Genomic DNA, 24,393 nt, shown 5'->3' with positions numbered 1-24,393 from the left:
ACGGATTGTTGACATCAAGCGCAACTCAAGGCAATTTCCCACTGCCCAGGAGAATAAATAGCCAAACGATTAATGATGGAAAATTACTCTTACCGAAAGTAAAATAGCAAAAAAACCAAATCGTCTGGGGGCAGTTGTGACGCCAGTCCGTCGGGTTTTAAGATTACAATCTCGTTCTTTTCTCTGCGTTGAAGACTTGAGTTTCCTTGCAAGATCGAAATCATATAAGAATCTATTTTGACTTGAAAGCCACAAATCGATCGCCGCTTAGACACATCTCTTCGGTGGAAAGATGTGTACTCTTCGAGTCTCGCAATGCCGAGGTATTACGCTAGTTCTTCCGATTCTCTCAGTGAAGTGACATGCTCCGTGAACTGTTGCTGCATTTGGATGTTCTTGGTCGTGTTGACCATCGTTCCAGGGTTTCTTTTGGTCATTATTGGCTGTCCTTGTCAACAAGGTAGTTCGTTTAAAATAGCAGAAGATCTTTGTATCGACTGTGCAATCATTGGAGACATTTTACTCAGTATTGGTGGTAGTGTCACCGTCGTTGGGTGTATGTATTACTGTTGCTTAAATTACTGCTTGAAATTATCATCAAGGGCAAATGCTCGAAGGAATAAGCTCAACAGAGTTCCACAAGTGACTATCACACCGAATGAAAGCATGAATCATTCTTGCCAGATGCAAACCATGGGTGCTAGCGCAGTCGTAAACCTACCAGAGGATTTACATAACAGATCAGAGTACGACGATCGCTCTCCTTGCCTGAGTGTGGACCACAAACCATGCACAAAACGAGGTAACTATACCACCATGCAGGAAGAATCCGATAGAGAGGAAAACACTAACTCGATTGAATTAAACCTTTTTACCGATAAAACAGCGAGTTTGGATACGCCGAAAAGGTCAATGAACGAAAAATCGTCGTCACTGTCATCGCTGTTCAGTGATACTGTTCTTAATGTTGGTGTTGAAAGTAATGCCGCGCCAGTAGCAACCTGAAGAAATAATCCTCCATGAATTTGGGCATTTGCTTTAATCTTGACACTACACATGATGTTTTATAGCCATGCAGTTTAATTTCTTACTTCGATTTTACAAAGATGCCAAGATGTGTGCAGTTATATTCTAACCAGATGGGTCGGGAGGGGGAGTAGACTTTGCTTTAAAGCATTCCATCAAGTCTTGGCTTTATCCGCTGCCTGTAAATTAGCAAATTTAGCAAATTTATTATCAGAACTCGTTCGTGGATGTTAAAAAGATGGGATGACATCGACGTGGGTCTTGTAGGGTGGAGGTGAGATAGGAAAACATTTGACAAACCAGTAAGAGAGGGAGAATTCGAGAGGAGTAGATGTAGAAGGAGGACTTTCATTTTTGAGCCAAAAATGGTTGGTCATGGCGTTAGGCGTTTCTGTATGAGTGGGAAAGTTACAGCACGTACACGGCGCGATATACCGTATTTTTGAAATGGTTTCCCATTATCTTCCTGTTAAATCCAATCACAAAATGAAGTTAGGTTAAAATACGGGACTACTACTACAGTGAGGCCACATTGTTTCTCACTAATACGATTTTTACGCCAATTCAGTGACCAACAAGTGCGCAGCAACAAAATGTTTCAATCCCCGATCAATGGGACGATGACAACTTGAAATTATCACCCCTATTTCTCTTGGCTTATACCTAAGCTAATCCACAATGCATCTGTTTATCGAGCGAGGAGAAAAATTATCTATACATAGAGAATAACTGATTTTAAAATACTTGAAGCTCGATAATAATTGATGCTATTAATGAAGCCGCTTTTTTCCAGACATGATCAATAATGCCAATTTTAGAGATAATCGCAAAGGTCAATATCTGTACAGAAAAATACGATATTGGCTCGCATCAGATGGACAATATTTAGTTATGCCTGAGAAAATATTATATCGACGTGTTTTGTAAATGTAATCTTTAAACAGAGTGCCTTGAATTGCCTGTCAAACAGGTATGGACGTGTCTTGGTTTTTGATTATTCGCTTTTTTCACCGACAAGGTTATTAAATATTCTTGTTTTACAGTCAAACCTGCTCTAGGCTTCCAAACCCCCTAGCTTCCATTAATGGTTTTATTATTCAAATATTGAAATTTGTTGTCCTTTCTGAGAATACGAAGACTCCGGGTTCGAAATAATAAAAAATTCGAAACTCGAATTCTGATTGGATTAGGGTGTTCCTTATATGGAATAGGCCAATCAGAATTCGAGTTTTGAATCGAATTTTCTGCATGTTCCTGCTTTCTTCCCCCGCTTTCTAATGCTTTTGATAATGAGTTTTATTTAAACAATTCAAGCTCTGAATCTAAACATACTCCAACTGCGTTTTTCCTGCTGTCCATATAATAAGGCACGTAACATCTGGTTTCATCTTAAAAGTAATAAAAAGATCTACATCTAATGTCAATAAATTCGGTCTTTAAAAGTCTAAGTCTAACAATCATGTAATCAACAAATCCTGATGGATGGGTGTAACCTAACGCAGCGAGGTTATTGATTACATTCTAAATTCATCATTCATGTTTTCATTAGGTATTTGAAGGATATAGGTAAGGTGGAAACACTGCGCGTTAGTTGTTTTCGTTTACTCCAACGTTTGGAAACTACAGAAACTTCAGATTTTACACTTTTAAACTCGTTTTTGCCAAGAGAAAAAAGATAACGAGATCATATGTGGTGGCCCATTCATGAATGTGAGAGTAAAATCGTTTAGATGAATACAGACGAAACCCCAAGGTAGAAGCTGAGATTCTTTATTTTTATTCGCCTATGATAACGTCGATTGGTGTCCGCGCACTGGAAATATATTCACTGAGTTTGGTTCATTTGGTAGATGGGACACAGATCTCTACTTTTATTTGCTTAATCAAGAGTTAAACATCTTAAGGAACTGACATCCAATTTCTGGCAGTGGTGCCTTTTTTTTTTTTTTTTTTTTTTGCTCGCTGATTCGTCCGTTTTTACAATGAAAAATAATTCCACGTATTTCGATTCTTTGACATGGAACTGTTCATCAATGCAACTATACTTTGTTCACATCCCACGAGACTATCATTACAAAAATATTTTACAGGGTTTTATCCTAATCAATGCTTTGGTAGCCGTGTTAGCCATCTGCTGTAACTTAATCGTTATTTACACGATCTCGCGAACACCTTCTCTTCAAAAGCCCTCATATTTTCTGATTCTCGGATTAGCAGTATCTGACTTTGGGGTAGGTCTGTTGTCACAACCGACGTACGCTGTCAATAAGTTTGCTGAGCTGACAGGGAGAGTGACAGTGTTTTGTATCACTGGTAAGGTATTCAGTTCAACTGCTATAATATTTACAGTGATATCGTTTTTCACACTGTCAGCAATCACCTCGGACCGATTCCTTGCCGTTCAACTTCACCTACGATACCAAGAGGTTGTTACAACTAAACGCTGTTTCGCTGTTATTGCTTTAATATGGATCTCCGGCTTACTGATCAGTCTTGGTAGAATGCTAGCACTCGGGCTCCCATTTCTTATCACAGTTATTATCATATTTATCTCTCTACTTCTTCTCAACGCATTTTTTCTCGGGAAAATTTATCAAGTAATTCGCAGACACTCGGTACAGATACGAGCCCAGCAACACTCCGCACAGCAGGCTTTTGACATGCGCAAATTTAGAAAGACCATCAATACCGTGGATTTTATCATCCTTGCATTTCTATTGTGTTATGTGCCGTATGCTGGAGCATTAATCATTCTTGTGGTAAGGCAGCAACGTACTGAAGGTATTCGCCTTTTACTAACAGTAACTGAATCTTTCGTCATGTTTAATGGCGTGCTCAATCCAATTATTTATTGTTTGCGAATTCAAGAAATACGGAATATCGTTCGGCGGTTCTACGGAAAGTTCTCGGAACAACAAAACCTAGAACAATAACGTTTTTTTAACGTTAAGCATGATTTACTATTCGGAATATCGTTCGGCGGTTCTACGGAAAGTTCTCGGAACAACAAAACCAAGAACAATAAGACACTGATGAAAAACGCACTGCGCATGCGTTGGGAGAAAAAACAAAATGGCGGACAATAACAATTGATCACATCTAAAGGTAGGTTTTATTTTAACCGACAGGGCTATTTTTTGAATATTCGGTTTGGAATTTTACACATATTTTTGGATTTCTTTACATAGGATCCGACCATGTGATTATCTGCAAATCGTCGGGCCGCGAGTGGCGGCATTTTCAAAGATTATTTTTGCTTTGTATAAACAAAAGTTTTTTTGTATAAATCAGCTGTGTATCACTATCGAAATTATCTTGCTATTGTGAAAAGGACAACCTTAAGTTTTCAGCATTTTTCTTAAGTTTTGCGATTTTGTAAAACAATCAAAACATCGGCATCAAAAACACAAGTTGCCCTTAGTTACGCTATGCCATCTCCGAGCGTGCGCAGTGCGTTTTTCACCAGTGTCGAACAATAACGTTTTTTTAACGTTAAGCATGATTTACTATTCGGAATATCGTTCGGCGGTTCTACGGAAAGTTCTCGGAACAACAAAACCAAGAACAATAACGTTTTCTTAACGTTGAGCATGATCTACTATTCGCTCAGCTCTATTTTGTGCAGAAGTAGAATCAAATGCAACAAAGAGTAGCAGACAATGGATTGTAGGCTTGGTTCCAGGGGAAGTCCGCAGTAAAATTAGCGTAGTCCACTTTGTTGCACCGTTGCGAAGGAAGCGCTGAGAAATGCGTTACCCAAGAAAAAAAAGAAAAACAAACAAACAAACAAACAAACAATGGGATGTAGACTGCTGAAAGAAAGTAGTGCAGTCTCCATTTCGAAAAATATTGGCTGACCGCTAACCACCAAGAATTCACAATCTAGTACTTTGGAAAGATAAAGAGCAGTTTTCGTTTGTCTGGAAAACGATACGATACGTACGGCACAGCCCTATAAGTAGCCTTGAGTGTACCATAATGGGTCAGTGTCGGTGCAAGTACTCTAAGATGTAATAAAAGATTGCTCTTTTCTACACATAACGACGGCATTCTGGGTCTCAAAGAAGCTGCATTACTTTTGAACAGCGGTTTTGCCCAAGTACATCGCAACATGATGTTCTTCTTCCAGTCAGCGGTCTTCCCCTAAGCATGACCCCGCGGCTAATTTACGGTTTTCCTCCCTTAACAAAAACAAAAAAACAAAAAACTTTTAAATCCTATTTACATAATCATCATCATCATTATTATGGACATTTTTATTTCATCTGTGAGATAAGTTACACTTTACGGCCTTGCGGGATAACCTAGGCTAAGCTGCTATCAGTGTCTTTCGTAATACCTTATCGACATTCATTATCATTCTAACAATTGCACGGGTTCTCTTTTCCATTGTTCATTCTTGCATAAGTGTTTTTAATAGCGATAAAATTGCTTTACGATTTCCGCATTCTGTGGTGATAGGATCCATTTTGGCTTTTCAGCAGCAAATATCTGGTTTCTTCTCACTTATCATCTTTGAGCGTGCTTGTTGTATGTCTGTATTTCTTGAGGTGACGTGATTTTGCACTTGGGTTTTTAGGTCTTTATGATAGTTCCCTAAAAAGTCAAATACTATGTTGACTTGTGTGACTTTGTGCTGTGGGTGCATTTGTTTTATTCCGCTTCGTAAATCTCTGTATTTCCTTTGTTTCCTGTTCGTTCTGTCTGCTATCTTTCCTATACCGCACACGGTGCCTTCAAGCAGGAGCCATCCTTTTTTTCATTCTTATATGTCATGGATGGCCATGTCGATCTTATTTGCGCCGTCTTCTGGTGGGGATGGGAGATGGAATGAATTATTATTATTATCATCATCATCATCATCATCATCATTATTATTATTATGTGCAGTACTAAAACGTATAGATGCAAAAAACCTATGACTTGTATAGGGCGTACAGCGTAACCTATATAGTCTAAAAGGAAACTAACTACAATATATTTAAACATTTGAATATTCATTATTATTATTATTATTATCATTATTATTATTATTATTATCATTATTATTATTATTATTATTATTATTATGATGATGATGATGATGATGTGCAGTACTAAAATTAACGTATAGATGCAAAAAAATTTTGACCTGTGATAGAGCGCACAGCGTAACCTATACAGTCTAAAAGGAAACTAACTACAAGATATTTAAAAATTTATTATTATTATTATTATTATTATCATTATTATATTCATTAAATCAAAACTTACTTTAAATAGCCTGTCTTTAATATTTACTCATCGTGTTATAAGGGAGTGTGGATGAATTTTTAGGCCATTGTCAGTTAACTGTTAATAATTTTACAAGCGTTGGCCATAATATTAAATGTAACCCCAAAAACTGAAACGAAATAAAAGTTAACTGTTGTGACTAGTAATGTTAGGTTATTTGTCAGTTAACTACTAATGTTTTGGACAATAGTAAGTTAACTACTAGCCCCATTTCGAATTGGCAACCGGTTATAAAGCTGTTTCAACATCGGCTTACACCTCACTTCTGCTGTCCTAACATCCCCAACAGTTGATTATAAAATCCCATTATCAGTCCTGAGTCCTCGAACAGCTTCTTAAACTTAAGTGACACTTTCATTAGTCTCTTTAAGAGTTCTTTGCTCAGGTTAACGCGTAGTTAACGCGCCGGCCGCATCATGTTCAAACAAAATGAATACATATATATCGATCATATACTATTATATTGGTATTGGATTGCTTTTGTGTTGGGGGCTGACAATCTTAGGGTATCTTATAAAGCTAAGGAAGGAATAACCGTATAATTGCAACCATGGGGCAGCAGAAAAAGGTTGCGTTTGTTGTCATTGCTTTGTGTTTTGTTTTTATGGTCAACTGTTTTCCGTCCAGCAACAACGAGGTGAGAAAATGCTTTCTTTCTTGACTAATTTATGAATGTGTTTTTTAATAGTTTTTTTAGTTTTTGTTTCTTTGTTAGTTTTTTCGGGTCTTTCTTGATGTTGCAAGATGCCTCGTATTCTGGGTTGCCGTTCTTTGTATTGGAGGGTATCGTAGCTTTAAACCCATTTTCTCGGCTATTATTAAATGGTCTTCATGACTCTGGTGCCCTGCAACACCAAAAAAGAGCCCTTATTTCTTTTTAATCAAGGTCCAATGCTTTTGATTCAAGTTTTTTAAACTCATTTATTTTCTGTTTATTTATAAAGAGAAAACCCTCATTATTTTTGCGGAACGTTTCATAAATGCGCGCCAAATGAGGGGCGCGGATTCTGGCCAGTTTTACGGAAAACAGTTAGATTTTTCTTAATAAACCTACTCGTTTTCCACAATATGAATGCTTATACAGTGATTTTCAAGACGATTACCAGTTTGTGACGGAAAGATCTGGGGAGGTTTTTGGCTATAAAGCATAGAAAAAATTATATTCAAACAGAATAAAGCAACAAACAAAATCAATAAAAGGAATAGGAGAAGAAGAAGTAGAAGAAGAAAAATAATAATAATAATAATAATAATAATAATAATAATAACTTTATTTCTATAGCGCTTTTACCTATGTTCAAAGCGCTTTACAAACAATATAACAAATATAAATAATTACTGAAATATCAAATAATCAAAAATCTAACTACTAAACTATCTTAATGACTACATTCTATAAAAATATAATAATCTAATAATTATAAATATATATAAAATGAATAACTAATCTTAAAAACTAACCATAAGCCTCTTTATACAAAAATGTTTTTAGCTTTTTCTTAAAGCTATCCAAACTTGAACATAATCTAATATCTTGGGGAAGAGTATTCCATAACACAGGCCCACAAATGGAGAATGCCCTAGCTTAAACTTGGGTACCCTGAGCAATCCCTTGGCAGATGAACGCAATGTGCGAGATGGAACGTAAGGACACACTAAATCACTAAGATAAGTTGGCGCAATACCATTCACTGCCTTAAAGACAAAAAGAAGGATCTTATACTTAATACGCTGTTCAACTGGGAGCCAATGCAGCTCCATCAATACTGGTGTAATATGATCTGATTTGCGTGAAAGACTAATAAGCCTAGCGGCAGCATTAAGAGCATATTGTAAGCGTTGCACAAGGTGTTTGGGTAAGCCAAACAATAAAGAATTCCAATGATCTATCTTCGAAGTCACAAATGCATGAACTAGGATTTTTGTGGTGTCATAGCTTAAATACCTTCTAACGCGTGCTATGTTCCTAATATGGTAAAAAGCAGACTGGCAAACTGCAGTAACTTGTTTAGCTAAACTTAGAGTCCTATCGAAAACTACACCAATGTTCCTTGCATGTTCAGAAACTTTAATGATCAAGCACACAAGATTTGACAGCGGACGCACCAACATAGGTTGACAGCTCCTAAGAGTACAACGAGAGTTAAACAGAGCAAAAGGCATAGCAGAAAACTGTACCACGACTCGCCTGAAAACTAGACGCTAGAAATAAAGCTGACTTAAAGTACTGTTCCACTGTATTATTGTGATATATTTTGTCAGTAATATTTTTGTCTTTTCGATAAGGAATGGTCACCTAACTCCCCGACAAAAAACAAGCGTACGAGAGTTGGTAAGGACAGTGGAAATGTAAAGCTATTTAGAATAACATTTTGAAGAAATACTAGCGAAATGTTGGGCGATAATATTGATTTAGGGAGACGACAATTTGGCATGTCATTGCGCACCATGGGATGATATTATGTAACTTTGATTGGTATTGAAATCGGGTGAAATTGTGCAACACTTCTAATACAACGCGCAACATTGTATGATATTAAAAAAGAGAAGGCAAGGTTTGCATTGGACAGAATTAATCAACACTTTACAACATCGCAAAACATTTACATTACATTTCTTGGTATAGTATTGGAATCGCGCAGCATTTAGAAACATGAGGGGATATCATACATCGTACAATATGACCAACAAGTAAGCAAGGAATCTTAAGGACAATCACAATGTCATTGATGCACATGTGCGCATGCGCAATTCACGCAACGTGGTTATTGCTTTCATAGGACGAGGTGTCTATGAGTTCGGTCAAAATGATTACCTGCTTGACCAACCGAACGTCTCTGGATTACGCTGACTATGGGTGCTGGTGTGGGTTGGGTGGATCAGGACAGCCGTTAGACCAGCTTGACAGGTAGGTTGTCTTTTACGACTATTTCCAAAAAACCTTGTCGCTTAAAGATCTGAGATGGGCGATCTGACACCAAACAAAATTTCTGAGCTCTTATGTTTTATTGAGTTAAACTAAGTATGGTCATACTTCATATACCGATCTAAAATGAAAGTGAGTTGTTCGGCTGTGAATATATATAATATATGCAGTGAGTAACACAATTTTAAACAATTATCACACCTCTTTTTTAAAATATCCATAATTTTTCAACCATGCAAAAGAGGTCATTTTGGAATACTTTCTGTCAAAAAGAATGGCCTATAACCTATGTTTTTCAAAGATTTTGGAAAATTTTAAAACCTCTCAAAAATAACCATTATTTGTGATCCATACAAAATAGGTCACTTACGACCAAAATTTCCCAACAAAAAACATGTATTCAAACACTTTTGGAAAAATACATATAATTTATGAGTGATGCAAAAAAGGAAATTTTTCGCCTATTATAATCAAAAGGCACGGGATATAGCCCATAGTTTTGTTTGATTTTAAACCGTTTTCACACCTTTTTGAAAAATATGCATTATATATTAAGGATGCAAAATAGGTCATTTTTGGCCATTTTCGGGGAAAAACCACGGACTATAGCCCATGCTTTTCATCGATTTTGGACCATTTTCACACCTTTTTGAAAAATATGCATTCATTATCAAGGATGCAAAATAGGTCATTTTTGGCAATTTTCGGAGGAAAACCATGGACTATAGCCCATGCTTTTCATCGATTTTGGACCATTTTCACACCTTTTTGAAAAATATGCATTATTTATTAAGGAAGCAAAATAGGTCACTTTTGGACATTTTCGGGGGAAAACCATGGACTATAGCCCATGCTTTTCATCGATTTTGGACCATTTTCACACCTTTTTGAAAAATATGCATTATTTATGAAGCATGCAAAATAGATCACTTTTGTCTATTTTCGGGGGAAATGCATGGACTATAGCCCATGGTTTTGATCGATTTTGGACCATTTTCACACCTTTTTGAAAAATATGCATTCATTATCAAGGATGCAAAATAGGTCATTTTTGGCCATTTTCGGAGGAAAACCATGGACTATAGCCCATGCTTTTCATCGATTTTGGACCATTTTCACACCTTTTTGAAAAATATGCATTATTTATTAAGGAAGCAAAATAGGTCACTTTTGGACATTTTCGGGGGAAAACCATGGACTATAGCCCATGCTTTTCATCGATTTTGGACCATTTTCACACCTTTTTGAAAAATATGCATTATTTATGAAGCATGCAAAATAGATCACTTTTGTCTATTTTCGGGGGAAATGCATGGACTATAGCCCATGGTTTTGATCGATTTTGGACCATTTTCACATCCTTTTTGAAAAATATGCATTATTTATGAAGGATGCAAAATAGGTCATTTTTGGCCATTTTCGGGAAAAACGCATGGACTATAGCCCATTGTTTTGATCGTTTTTGGACCATTTTCACACCTTTTTGAAAAATATGCATTATTAATGAGCGATGCAAAATAGGTCAATTTTGGCCATTTTCGGGCAAAAAGCATAGACTATAGCCCATGCTCTTGATCGTTTTTGGACCATTATCACACCTTTTTGAAAAATATGCATTATTTATGAAGGATGCAAAATAGGTCATTTTTGGCCATTTTCGGGCAAAAAGCATAGGCTATAGCCCATGGTTTTGATCGATTTTGGGACCATTTTCACACCTTTTCGAAAAATATGCATTATTAATGAACGATGCAAAATAGGTCATTTTTGGTCATTTTCGGGCAAAACGCATGGACTATAGACCATGCTCTTGATGGTTTTTGGACCATTTTCACACCTTTTGGAAAAATATGCATTACTTACGAAGAATGCAAATTAGTTCATTTTGGGCCATTTTCTTGTAAAAAGCATGGACTATAGCCCATGGTGATGATCGATTTTGGACCATTTTCACACCTTTTTTAAAAAATATGCATTATTTATAAAGGATGCAATAAAGGTCATTTTTGGCCATTTTTAGGCAAAATACATCGACTATAGCACATGGTTTTGATCGATTTTGTACCACTTTCACACCTTTTTGAAAAATATGCATTATTTATAAAGGATGCAAAATAGATCACTTTTGGCCATTTTCGGGGGAAAAGCATGGACTATAGCCCATGGTTTTGATCGATTTTGGACCATTTTCACACCTTTTTGAAAAACACGCACCATTTATGAAGGATGCAAAATAGGTCATTTTTGGCCATTTTCGGGCAAAAAGAATGGACTATAGCCCATGCTTTTCATCGATTTTGGACCATTTTCACACCTTTTTGAAAAATATGCATTATTTATTAAGGAAGCAAAATAGGTCACTTTTGGACATTTTTGAGGAAAAAGCATGGACTATAGCCCATGCTTTTCATCGATTTTGGACCATTTTCACACCTTTTTGAAAAATATGCATTAGTTATAAAGGATGCAAAATAGGTCATTTTTGGCCATTTTCGGGCAAAAAGAATGGACTATAGCCCATGGTTTTGATCGTTGTTGGACCATTTTCACACCTTTTTGAAAAATATGCATTATTTATAAAGGATGCAAAATAGATCACTTTTGGCCATTTTCGGGGGAAAAGCATGGACTATAGCCCATGGTTTTGATCGATTTTGGACCATTTTCACACCTTTTTGAAAAACACGCACCATTTATGAAGGATGCAAAATAGGTCATTTTTGGCCATTTTCGGGCAAAAAGAATGGACTATAGCCCATGGTTTTGATCGTTTTTGGACCATTTTCACACATTTTTGAAAAATATGCATTATTAATGAGCGATGCAAAATAGGTCACTTTTGGCCATTTTCGGGGAAAAAGCATGGACTATAGCCCATGCTTTTGATCGATTTTGGACCATTTTCACACCTTTTGGAAAAATATGCATTACTTACGAAGAATGCAAATTAGTTCATTTTGGGCCATTTTCTTGTAAAAAGCATGGACTATAGCCCATGGTGATGATCGATTTTGGACCATTTTCACACCTTTTTGAAAAATATGCATTATTTATGAAGGATGCAATAAAGGTCATTTTTGGCCATTTTTAGGCAAAATACATCGACTATAGCACATGGTTTTGATCGATTTTGGACCATTTTCACACCTTTTTGAAAAATATGCATTATTTATAAAGGATGCAAAATAGATCACTTTTGGCCATTTTCGGGGGAAAAGCATGGACTATAGCCCATGGTTTTGATCGATTTTGGACCATTTTCACACCTTTTTGAAAAACACGCACCATTTATGAAGGATGCAAAATAGGTCATTTTTGGCCATTTTCGGGCAAAAAGAATGGACTATAGCCCATGGTTTTGATCGATTTTGGACCATTTTCACACCTTTTTGAAAAATATGCATTATTTATTAAGGATGCAAAATAGGTCACTTTTGGACATTTTTGAGGAAAAAGCATGGACTATAGCCCATGCTTTTCATCGATTTTGGACCATTTTCACACCTTTTTGAAAAATATGCATTATTTATAAAGGATGCAAAATAGGTCATTTTTGGCCATTTTCGGGCAAAAAGAATGGACTATAGCCCATGGTTTTGATCGTTGTTGGACCATTTTCACACCTTTTTGAAAAATATGCATTATTTATAAGGATGCAAAATAGATCACTTTTGGCCATTTTCGGGGGAAAAGCATGGACTATAGCCCATGGTTTTGATCGATTTTGGACCATTTTCACACCTTTTTGAAAAACACGCACCATTTATGAAGGATGCAAAATAGGTCATTTTTGGCCTTTTTCGAGCAAAAAGAATGGACTATAGCCCATGGTTTTGATCGTTGTTGGACCATTTTCACACATTTTTGAAAAATATGCATTATTAATGAGCGATGCAAAATAGTTCAATTTTGGCCATTTTTGGGCTAAAAGCATAGACTATAGCCCATGCTCTTGATCGTTTTTGGACCATTTTCACACCTTTTTGAAAAATATGCATTATTTATGAAGGATGCAAAATAGGTCATTTTTGGTCATTTTCGGGCAAAACGCATGGACTATAGCCCATGCTCTTGATGGTTTGTGGACCATTTTCACACCTTTTGGAAAAATATGCATTACTTACGAAGAATGGAAATTAGTTCATTTTGGGCCATTTTCTTGTAAAAAGCATGGACTATAGCCCATGGTGATGATCGATTTTGGACCATTTTAACACCTTTTTGAAAAATATGCATTATTTATGAAGGATGCAATAAAGGTCATTTTTGGACATTTTTAGGCAAAATACATCGACTATAGCACATGGTTTTGATCGATTTTGTACCATTTTCACACCTTTTTTGAAAAATATGCATTATCTATAAAGGATGCAAAATAGATCACTTTTGGCCATTTTCGGGGAAGAAGCATGGACTATAGCCCATGGTTTTGATCGATTTTGGACCATTTTCACACCTTTTTGAAAAACACGCACCATTTATGAAGGATGCAAAATAGGTCATTTTTGGCCATTTTCGGGCAAAAAGAATGGACTATAGCCCATGGTTTTGATCGTTTTTGGACCATTTTCACACATTTTTGAAAAATATGCATTATTAATGAGGGATGCAAAATAGGTCAATTTTGGCCATTTTCGGGCAAAAAGCATAGACTATAGCCCATGCTCTTGATCGTTTTTGGACCATTTTTCACACCTTTTTGAAAAACACGCACCATTTATGAAGGATGCAAAATAGGTCATTTTTGGCCATTTTCGGGCAAAAAGAATGGACTATAGCCCATGGTTTTGATCGTTGTTGGACCATTTTCACACCTTTTTGAAAAATATGCATTATTTATAAAGGATGCAAAATAGATCACTTTTGGCCATTTTCGGGGGAAAAGCATGGACTATAGCCCATGGTTTTGATCGATTTTGGACCATTTTCACACCTTTTTGAAAAACACGCACCATTTATAAAGGATGCAAAATAGGTCATTTTTGGCCATTTTCGGGCAAAAAGAATGGACTATAGCCCATGGTTTTGATCGTTGTTGGACCATTTTCACACATTTTTGAAAAATATGCATTATTTATAAAGGATGCAAAATAGATCACTTTTGGCCATTTTCGGGGGAAAAGCATGGACTATAGCCCATGCTTTTGATCGATTTTGGACCATTTTCACACCTTTTTGAAAAATATGCATTATTTATAAAGGATGCAAAAAAGGTCATTTTTGGTCATTTTCGAACAAAAAGCATGGACTATAGCCCATGCTCTTGATGGTTTTTGGACCATTTTCACACCTATTGGAAAAATATGCATTACTTACGAAGAATGCTAATTAGTTCATTTTGGGCCATTTTCTTGTAAAAAGCATGGACTATAGCCCATGGTGATGATCGATTTTGGACCATTTTCACACCTTTTTGAAAAATATGCATTATTTATGAAGGATGCAATAAAGGTCATTTTTGGCCATTTTTAGGCAAAATACATCGACTATAGCACATGGTTTTGATCGATTTTGGACCATTTTCACACCTTTTTGAAAAATATGCATTATTTATAAACGATGCAAAATAGATCACTTTTGGCCATTTTCGGGGGAAAAGCATGGACTATAGCCCATGGTTTTGATCGATTTTTGACCATTTTCACACCTTTTTGAAAAACACGCACCATTTATGAAGCATGCAAAATAGGTCACTTTTGGCCATTTTCTGGGAAAAACCATGGACTATAGCCCATGGTTTTGATCGATGTTGGACCATTTTCACACCTTTTACAATAATATGCATTATTTATGAAGGATGCAAGATAGGTCACTTTTGGCCATTTTCGGGCAAAAGCCATGGACTATAGCCCATGGTTTTGATCGATTTTGGATCATTTTCACACCTTTTTGAAAAATATGCATTATTAATGAACGATGCAAAATAGGTCATTTTTGGTCAATTTCGGGCAAAAAGCATGGACTATAGCCCATGCTCTTGATGGTTTTTGGACCATTTTCACACCTTTTTGAAAAATATGCATTACTTACGAAGAATGCAAATTAGTTCATTTTGGGCCATTTTCTTGTAAAAAGCATGGACTATAGCCCATGGTTTTGATCATTTTTGGCCCATTTTCACACCTTTTTGAAAAATATGCATTATTAATGAACGATGCAAAATAGGTCATTTTTGGTCAATTTCGGGCAAAAAGCATGGACTATAGCCCATGCTCTTGATGGTTTTTGGACCATTTTCACACCTTTTTGAAAAATATGCATTACTTACGAAGAATGCAAATTAGTTCATTTTGGGCCATTTTCTTGTAAAAAGCATGGACTTATAGCCCATGGTTTTGATCATTTTTGGCCCATTTTCACACCTTTTGGAAAAATATGCATTATTTATTAAGGATGCAAAATAGGTCACTTTTGGCCATTTTTGAGGAAAAAGCATGGACTATAGCCCATGCTTTTCATCGATTTTGGACCATTTTCACACCTTTTTGAAAAATATGCATTAGTTATAAAGGATGCAAAATAGTTCACTTTTGGCCATTTTCGGGGAAAAAGCATGGACTATAGCCCATGGTTTTGATCGATGTTGGACCATTTTCACACCTTTTAAAATAATATGCATTATTTATGAAGGATGCAAGATAGGTCACTTTTGGCCATTTTCGGGCAAAAACCATGGACTATAGCCCATGGTTTTGATCGATTTTGGATCATTTTCACACCTTTTTGAAAAATATGCATTATTAATGAACGATGCAAAATAGGTCATTTTTGGTCATTTTCGGGCAAAAAGCATGGACTATAGCCCATGCTCTTGATCGTTTTTGGACCCTTTTCACACCTTTTTGAAAAATATGCATTACTTACGAAGAATGCAAATTAGTTCATTTTGGGCCATTTTCTTGTAAAAAGCATGGACTGTAGCCCATGGTTTTGATCATTTTTTGCCATTTTCACACCTTTTGGAAAAATATGCATTATTTATTAAGGATGCAAAATAGGTCACTTTTGGCCATTTTTAGGCAAAATACATGTACTATAGCCCATGGTTTTGATCGATTTTGGATCATTTTCACACCTTTTTGAAAAATCTGCATTATTAATGAACGATGCAAAATAGGTCATTTTTGGTCAATTTCGGGCAAAAAGCATGGACTATAGCCCATGCTCTTGATGGTTTTTGGACCATTTTCACACCTTTTTGAAAAATATGCATTACTTACGAAGAATGCAAATTAGTTCATTTTGGGCCATTTTCTTGTAAAAAGCATGGACTATAGCCCATGGTTTTGATCATTTTTGGCCCATTTTCACACCTTTTGGAAAAATATGCATTATTTATTAAGGATGCAAAATAGGTCACTTTTGGCAATTTTTGAGAAAAAAGCATGGACTATAGCCCATGCTTTTCATCGATTTTGGACCATTTTCACACCTTTTTGAAAAATATGCATTAGTTATAAAGGATGCAAAATAGTTCACTTTTGGCCATTTTCGGGGGAAAAGCATGGACTATAGCCCATGGTTTTGATCGATGTTGGACCATTTTCACACCTTTTACAATAATATGCATTATTTATGAAGGATGCAAGATAGGTCACTTTTGGCCATTTTCGGGCAAAAACCATGGACTATAGCCCATGGTTTTGATCGATTTTGGATCATTTTCACACCTTTTTGAAAAATATGCATTATTAATGAACGATGCAAAATAGGTCATTTTTGGTCATTTTCGGGCAAAAAGCATGGACTATAGCCCATGCTCTTGATCGTTGTTGGACCCTTTTCACACATTTTTGAAAAATATGCATTACTTACGAAGAATGCAAATTAGTTCATTTTGGGCCATTTTCTTGTAAAAAGCATGGACTGTAGCCCATGGTTTTGATCATTTTTGGCCATTTTCACACCTTTTGGAAAAATATGCATTATTTGTAAACGATGCAAAATAGATCGTTTTTGGCCATTTTTAGGCAAAATACATGTACTATAGCCCATGGTGATGATCGATTTTTGACCATTTTCACACCTTTTTGAAAAATATGCATTATTTATGAAGCATGCAAAATAGGTCACTTTTGGCCATTTTCTGGGAAAAACCATGGACTATAGCCCATGGTTTTGATCGATGTTGGACCATTTTCACACCTTTTACAATAATATGCATTATTTATGAAGGATGCAAGATAGGTCACTTTTGGCCATTTTCGGGCAAAAACCACGGACTATAGCCCATGGTTTTGATCGATTTTGGATCATTTTCACACCTTTTAAAAAAAATATGCATTATTAATAAACGATGCAAAATAGGTCATTTTTGGTCAATTTCGGGCAAAAAGCATGGACTATAGCCCATGCTCTTGATGGTTTTTGGACCATTTTCACACCTTTTTGAAAAATATGCATTACTTACGAAGAATGCAAATTAGTTCATTTTGGGCCATTTTCTTGTAAAAAGCATGGACTATAGCCCATGGTTTTGATCATTTTTGGCCCATTTTCACACCTTTTGGAAAAATATGCATTATTTATTAAGGATGCAAAATAGGTCACTTTTGGCAATTTTTGAGGAAAAAGCATGGACTATAGCCCATGCTTTTCATCGATTTTGGACCATTTTCACACCTTTTGGAAAAATATGCATTAGTTATAAAGGATGAAAAATAGGTCACTTTTGGCCATTTTCGAACAAAAAGCATGGACTATAGCCCATGGTTTTCATCGATTTTGGACCATTTTCACACCTTTTACAATAATATGCATTAGTTATAAAGGATGCAAGATAGGTCACTTTTGGCCATTTTCGGGGAAAAACCACGGACTATAGCCCATGGTTTTGATCGATTTTGGATCATTTTCACACCTTTTTGAAAAATATGCATTATTAATGAACGATGCAAAATAGGTCATTTTTGGTCAATTTCGGGCAAAAAGCATGGACTATAGCCCATGCTCTTGATCGTTTTTGGACCCTTTTCACACCTTTTTGAAAAATATGCATTACTTACGAAGAATGCAAATTAGTTCATTTTGGGCCATTTTCTTGTAAAAAGCATGGACTATAGCCCATGGTTTTGATCATTTTTGGCCCACTTTCATACCTTTTTTAAAAATATGCATTATTTATGAAGAATGCAAATTAGTTCATTTTGGGCCATTTTCTTGTAAAAAGCATGGACTATAGCCCATGGTTTTGATCATTTTTGGCCCACTTTCATACCTTTTTGAAAAATATGCATTATTTATGAAGGATGCAAAATAGGTCATTTTTGGCCATTTTCGGGGGAAAACCATGGACTATTGCCGTGTTTTTGATCGATTTTGGAACATTTTTACACCTTTTGGAAAAATATGCATTATTTATTAAGCATGCAAAATAGGTCACTTTTGGCCATTTTCGAGCAAAAAGCATGGACTATAGCCCATGGTTTTGATCGATTTTGGATCATTTTCACACCTTTTTGAAAAATATGCATTATTAATGAACGATGCAAAATAGGTCATTTTTGGTCAATTTCGGGCAAAAAGCATGGACTATAGCCCCTGCTCTTGATGGTTTTTGGACCATTTTCACACCTTTTTGAAAAATATGCATTACTTACGAAGAATGCAAATTAGTTCATTTTGGGCCATTTTCTTGTAAAAAGCATGGACTATAGCCCATGGTTTTGATCATTTTTGGCCCATTTTCACACCTTTTGGAAAAATATGCATTATTTATTAAGGATGCAAAATAGGTCACTTTTGGCCATTTTTGAGGAAAAAGCATGGACTATAGCCCATGCTTTTCATCGATTTTGGACCATTTTCACACCTTTTTGAAAAATATGCATTAGTTATAAAGGATGCAAAATAGTTCACTTTTGGCCATTTTCGGGGAAAAAGCATGGACTATAGCCCATGGTTTTGATCGATGTTGGACCATTTTCACACCTTTTACAATAATATGCATTATTTATGAAGGATGCAAGATACGTCACTTTTGGCCATTTTCGGGCAAAAACCATGGACTATAGTCCATGGTTTTGATCGATTTTGGATCATTTTCACACCTTTTTGAAAAATATGCATTATTAATGAACGATGCAAAATAGGTCATTTTTGGTCATTTTCGGGCAAAAAGCATGGACTATAGCCCATGCTCTTGATCGTTTTTGGACCCTTTTCCCACCTTTTTGAAAAATATGCATTACTTACGAAGAATGCAAATTAGTTCATTTTGGGCCATTTTCTTGTAAAAAGCATGGACTGTAGCCCATGGTTTTGATCATTTTTGGCCATTTTCACACCTTTTGGAAAAATATGCATTATTTATAAACGATGCAAAATAGATCACTTTTGGCCATTTTTAGGCAAAATACATGTACTATAGCCCATGGTGATGATCGATTTTTGACCATTTTCACACCTTTTACAATAATATGCATTATTTATGAAGGATGCAAGATAGGTCACTTTTGGCCATTTTCGGGCAAAAACCATGGACTATAGCCCATGGTTTTGATCGATGTTGGACCATTTTCACACCTTTTACAATAATATGCATTATTTATGAAGGATGCAAGATAGGTCACTTTTGGCCGTTTTCGGGCAAAAACCATGGACTATAGTCCATGGTTTTGATCGATTTTGGATCATTTTCACACCTTTTTGAAAAATATGCATTATTAATGAACGATGCAAAATAGGTCATTTTTGGTCATTTTCGGGCAAAAAGCATGGACTATAGCCCATGCTCTTGATCGTTTTTGGACCCTTTTCCCACATTTTTGAAAAATATGCATTACTTACGAAGAATGCAAATTAGTTCATTTTGGGCCATTTTCTTGTAAAAAGCATGGACTGTAGCCCATGGTTTTGATCATTTTTGGCCATTTTCACACCTTTTGGAAAAATATGCATTATTTATAAACGATGCAAAATAGATCACTTTTGGCCATTTTTAGGCAAAATACATGTACTATAGCCCATGGTGATGATCGATTTTTGACCATTTTCACACCTTTTACAATAATATGCATTATTTATGAAGGATGCAAGATAGGTCACTTTTGGCCATTTTCGGGCAAAAACCATGGACTATAGCCCATGGTTTTGATCGATTTTGGATCATTTTCACACCTTTTTGAAAAATATGCATTATTAATGAACGATGCAAAATAGGTCATTTTTGGCCATTTTCGGGCAAAAAGCATGGACTATAGCCCATGGTTTTGATCGATTTTGGATCATTTTCACACCTTTTTGAAAAATATGCATTATTAATGAACGATGCAAAATAGGTCATTTTTGGTCAATTTCGGGCAAAAAGCATGGACTATAGCCCATGCTCTTGATCGTTTTTGGACCCTTTTCACACCTTTTTGAAAAATATGCATTATTAATGAACGATGCAAAATAGGTCATTTTTGGGCAATTTCGGGCAAAAAGCATGGACTATAGCCCATGCTCTTGATCGTTTTTGGACCCTTTTCACACCTTTTTGAAAAATATGCATTACTTACGAAGAATGCAAATTAGTTCATTTTGGGCCATTTTCTTGTAAAAAGCATGGACTATAGCCCATGGTTTTGATCATTTTTGGCCCACTTTCATACCTTTTTTAAAAATATGCATTATTTATGAAGAATGCAAATTAGTTCATTTTGGGCCATTTTCTTGTAAAAAGCATGGACTATAGCCCATGGTTTTGATCATTTTTGGCCCACTTTCATACCTTTTTGAAAAATATGCATTATTTATGAAGGATGGAAAATAGGTCATTTTTGGCCATTTTCGGGGGAAAACCATGGACTATTGCCGTGTTTTTGATCGATTTTGGAACATTTTTACACCTTTTGGAAAAATATGCATTATTTATTAAGCATGCAAAATAGGTCACTTTTGGCCATTTTCGAGCAAAAACCATGGACTATAGCCCATGGTTTTGATCGATTTTGGATCATTTTCACACCTTTTTGAAAAATATGCATTATTAATAAACGATGCAAAATAGGTCATTTTTGGTCAATTTCGGGCAAAAAGCATGGACTATAGCCCATGCTCTTGATGGTTTTTGGACCATTTTCACACCTTTTTGAAAAATATGCATTACTTACGAAGAATGCAAATTAGTTCATTTTGGGCCATTTTCTTGTAAAAAGCATGGACTATAGCCCATGGTTTTGATCATTTTTGGCCCATTTTCACACCTTTTGGAAAAATATGCATTATTTATTAAGGATGCAAAATAGGTCACTTTTGGCCATTTTTGAGGAAAAAGCATGGACTATAGCCCATGCTTTTCATCGATTTTGGACCATTTTCACACCTTTTTGAAAAATATGCATTAGTTATAAAGGATGCAAAATAGTTCACTTTTGGCCATTTTCGGGGAAAAAGCATGGACTATAGCCCATGGTTTTGATCGATGTTGGACCATTTTCACACCTTTTACAATAATATGCATTATTTATGAAGGATGCAAGATAGGTCACTTTTGGCCATTTTCGGGCAAAAACCATGGACTATAGCCCATGGTTTTGATCGATTTTGGATCATTTTCACACCTTTTTGAAAAATATGCATTATTAATGAACGATGCAAAATAGGTCATTTTTGGTCATTTTCGGGCAAAAAGCATGGACTATAGCCCATGCTCTTAATCGTTTTTGGACCCTTTTCACACATTTTTGAAAAATATGCATTACTTACGAAGAATGCAAATTAGTTCATTTTGGGCCATTTTCTTGTAAAAAGCATGGACTGTAGCCCATGGTTTTGATCATTTTTGGCCATTTTCACACCTTTTGGAAAAATATGCATTAATTATAAACGATGCAAAATAGATCACTTTTGGCCACTTTTAGGCAAAATACATGTACTATAGCCCATGGTGATGATCGATTTTTGACCATTTTCACACCTTTTTGAAAAATATGCATTATTTATGAAGCATGCAAAATAGGTCACTTTTGGCCATTTTCTGGGAAAAACCATGGACTATAGCCCATGGTTTTGATCGATGTTGGACCATTTTCACACCTTTTACAATAATATGCATTATTTATGAAGGATGCAAGATAGGTCACTTTTGGCCATTTTCGGGCAAAAACCACGGACTATAGCCCATGGTTTTGATCGATTTTGGATCATTTTCACACCTTTTAAAAAAAATATGCATTATTAATGAACGATGCAAAATAGGTCATTTTTGGTCAATTTCGGGCAAAAAGCATGGACTATAGCCCATGCTCTTGATCGTTTTTGGACCCTTTTCACACCTTTTTGAAAAATATGCATTACTTACGAAGAATGCAAATTAGTTCATTTTGGGCCATTTTCTTGTAAAAAGCATGGACTATAGCCCATGGTTTTGATCATTTTTGGCCCACTTTCATACCTTTTTGAAAAATATGCATTATTTATGAAGAATGCAAATTAGTTCATTTTGGGCTATTTTCTTGTAAAAAGCATGGACTATAGCCCATGGTTTTGATCATTTTTGGCCCACTTTCATACCTTTTTGAAAAATATGCATTATTTATGAAGGATGGAAAATAGGTCATTTTTGGCCATTTTCGGGGGAAAACCATGGACTATTGCCGTGTTTTTGATCGATTTTGGAACATTTTTACACCTTTTGGAAAAATATGCATTATTTATTAAGCATGCAAAATAGGTCACTTTTGGCCATTTTCGAGCAAAAAGCATGGACTATAGCCCATGGTTTTGATCGATTTTGGATCATTTTCACACCTTTTTGAAAAATATGCATTATTAATGAACGATGCAAAATAGGTCATTTTTGGTCAATTTCGGGCAAAAAGCATGGACTATAGCCCATGCTCTTGATGGTTTTTGGACCATTTTCACACCTTTTTGAAAAATATGCATTACTTACGAAGAATGCAAATTAGTTCATTTTGGGCCATTTTCTTGTAAAAAGCATGGACTATAGCCCATGGTTTTGATCATTTTTGGCCCATTTTCACACCTTTTGGAAAAATATGCATTATTTATTAAGGATGCAAAATAGGTCACTTTTGGACATTTTTGAGGAAAAAGCATGGACTATAGCCCATGCTTTTCATCGATTTTGGACCATTTTCACACCTTTTGGAAAAATATGCATTAGTTATAAAGGATGCAAAATAGTTCACTTTTGGCCATTTTCGGGGAAAAAGCATGGACTATAGCCCATGGTTTTGATCGATGTTGGACCATTTTCACACCTTTTACAATAATATGCATTATTTATGAAGGATGCAAGATAGGTCACTTTTGGCCATTTTCGGGCAAAAACCATGGACTATAGCCCATGGTTTTGATCGATTTTGGATCATTTTCACACCTTTTTGAAAAATATGCATTATTAATAAACGATGCAAATTAGTTCATTTTGGGCCATTTTCTTGTAAAAAGCATGGACTATAGCCCATGGTTTTGATCATTTTTGGCCCACTTTCATACCTTTTTGAAAAATATGCATTATTTATGAAGAATGCAAATTAGTTCATTTTGGGCTATTTTCTTGTAAAAAGCATGGACTATAGCCCATGGTTTTGATCATTTTTGGCCCACTTTCATACCTTTTTGAAAAATATGCATTATTTATGAAGGATGGAAAATAGGTCATTTTTGGCCATTTTCGGGGGAAAACCATGGACTATTGCCGTGTTTTTGATCGATTTTGGAACATTTTTACACCTTTTGGAAAAATATGCATTATTTATTAAGCATGCAAAATAGGTCACTTTTGGCCATTTTCGAGCAAAAAGCATGGACTATAGCCCATGGTTTTGATCGATTTTGGATCATTTTCACACCTTTTTGAAAAATCTGCATTATTAATGAACGATGCAAAATAGGTCATTTTTGGTCAATTTCGGGCAAAAAGCATGGACTATAGCCCATGCTCTTGATGGTTTTTGGACCATTTTCACACCTTTTTGAAAAATATGCATTACTTACGAAGAATGCAAATTAGTTCATTTTGGGCCATTTTCTTGTAAAAAGCATGCACTATAGCCCATGGTTTTGATCATTTTTGGCCCATTTTCACACCTTTTGGAAAAATATGCATTATTTATTAAGGATGCAAAATAGGTCACTTTTGGCAATTTTTGAGGAAAAAGCATGGACTATAGCCCATGCTTTTCATCGATTTTGGACCATTTTCACACCTTTTT

The 24,393-nt window shown here is 35.6% G+C and overlaps 2 protein-coding genes across 2 annotated transcripts in view; both read left to right on the top strand.

Annotated features, from left to right (window-relative positions):
* Positions 1 to 2,981: 2,981 nt before the first annotated feature.
* On the top strand, positions 2,982 to 3,959 carry LOC116287608 (adenosine receptor A3-like). Its single transcript, XM_031694294.2, has one exon. The coding sequence runs from the start codon at positions 3,009 to 3,011 to the stop codon at positions 3,957 to 3,959; it is 951 nt and encodes a 316-aa protein (XP_031550154.1). The 5' UTR covers positions 2,982 to 3,008.
* Positions 3,960 to 9,107: 5,148 nt separating this feature from the next.
* LOC148910681 (phospholipase A2-like) overlaps positions 9,108 to 24,393 on the top strand; it is a 42,258-nt gene continuing 26,972 nt past the window's right edge. Inside the window, exon 1 of the mRNA XM_089031239.1 lies at positions 9,108 to 9,208. Within this exon, the coding sequence (XP_088887365.1) occupies positions 9,108 to 9,208 (101 nt within the window). The remainder of the gene's footprint in view (positions 9,209 to 24,393) is intronic.

The sequence above is a fragment of the Actinia tenebrosa genome, unplaced genomic scaffold (assembly GCF_029948245.1).
Source record: "Actinia tenebrosa isolate PJP-AT-01 unplaced genomic scaffold, QUT_ActTen_1.0 PGA_scaffold16__25_contigs__length_10494907, whole genome shotgun sequence".
NCBI classification, from domain to species: Eukaryota; Metazoa; Cnidaria; class Anthozoa; order Actiniaria; family Actiniidae; genus Actinia; species Actinia tenebrosa.
This window is presented reverse-complemented; position numbering and strand designations above follow the sequence as displayed.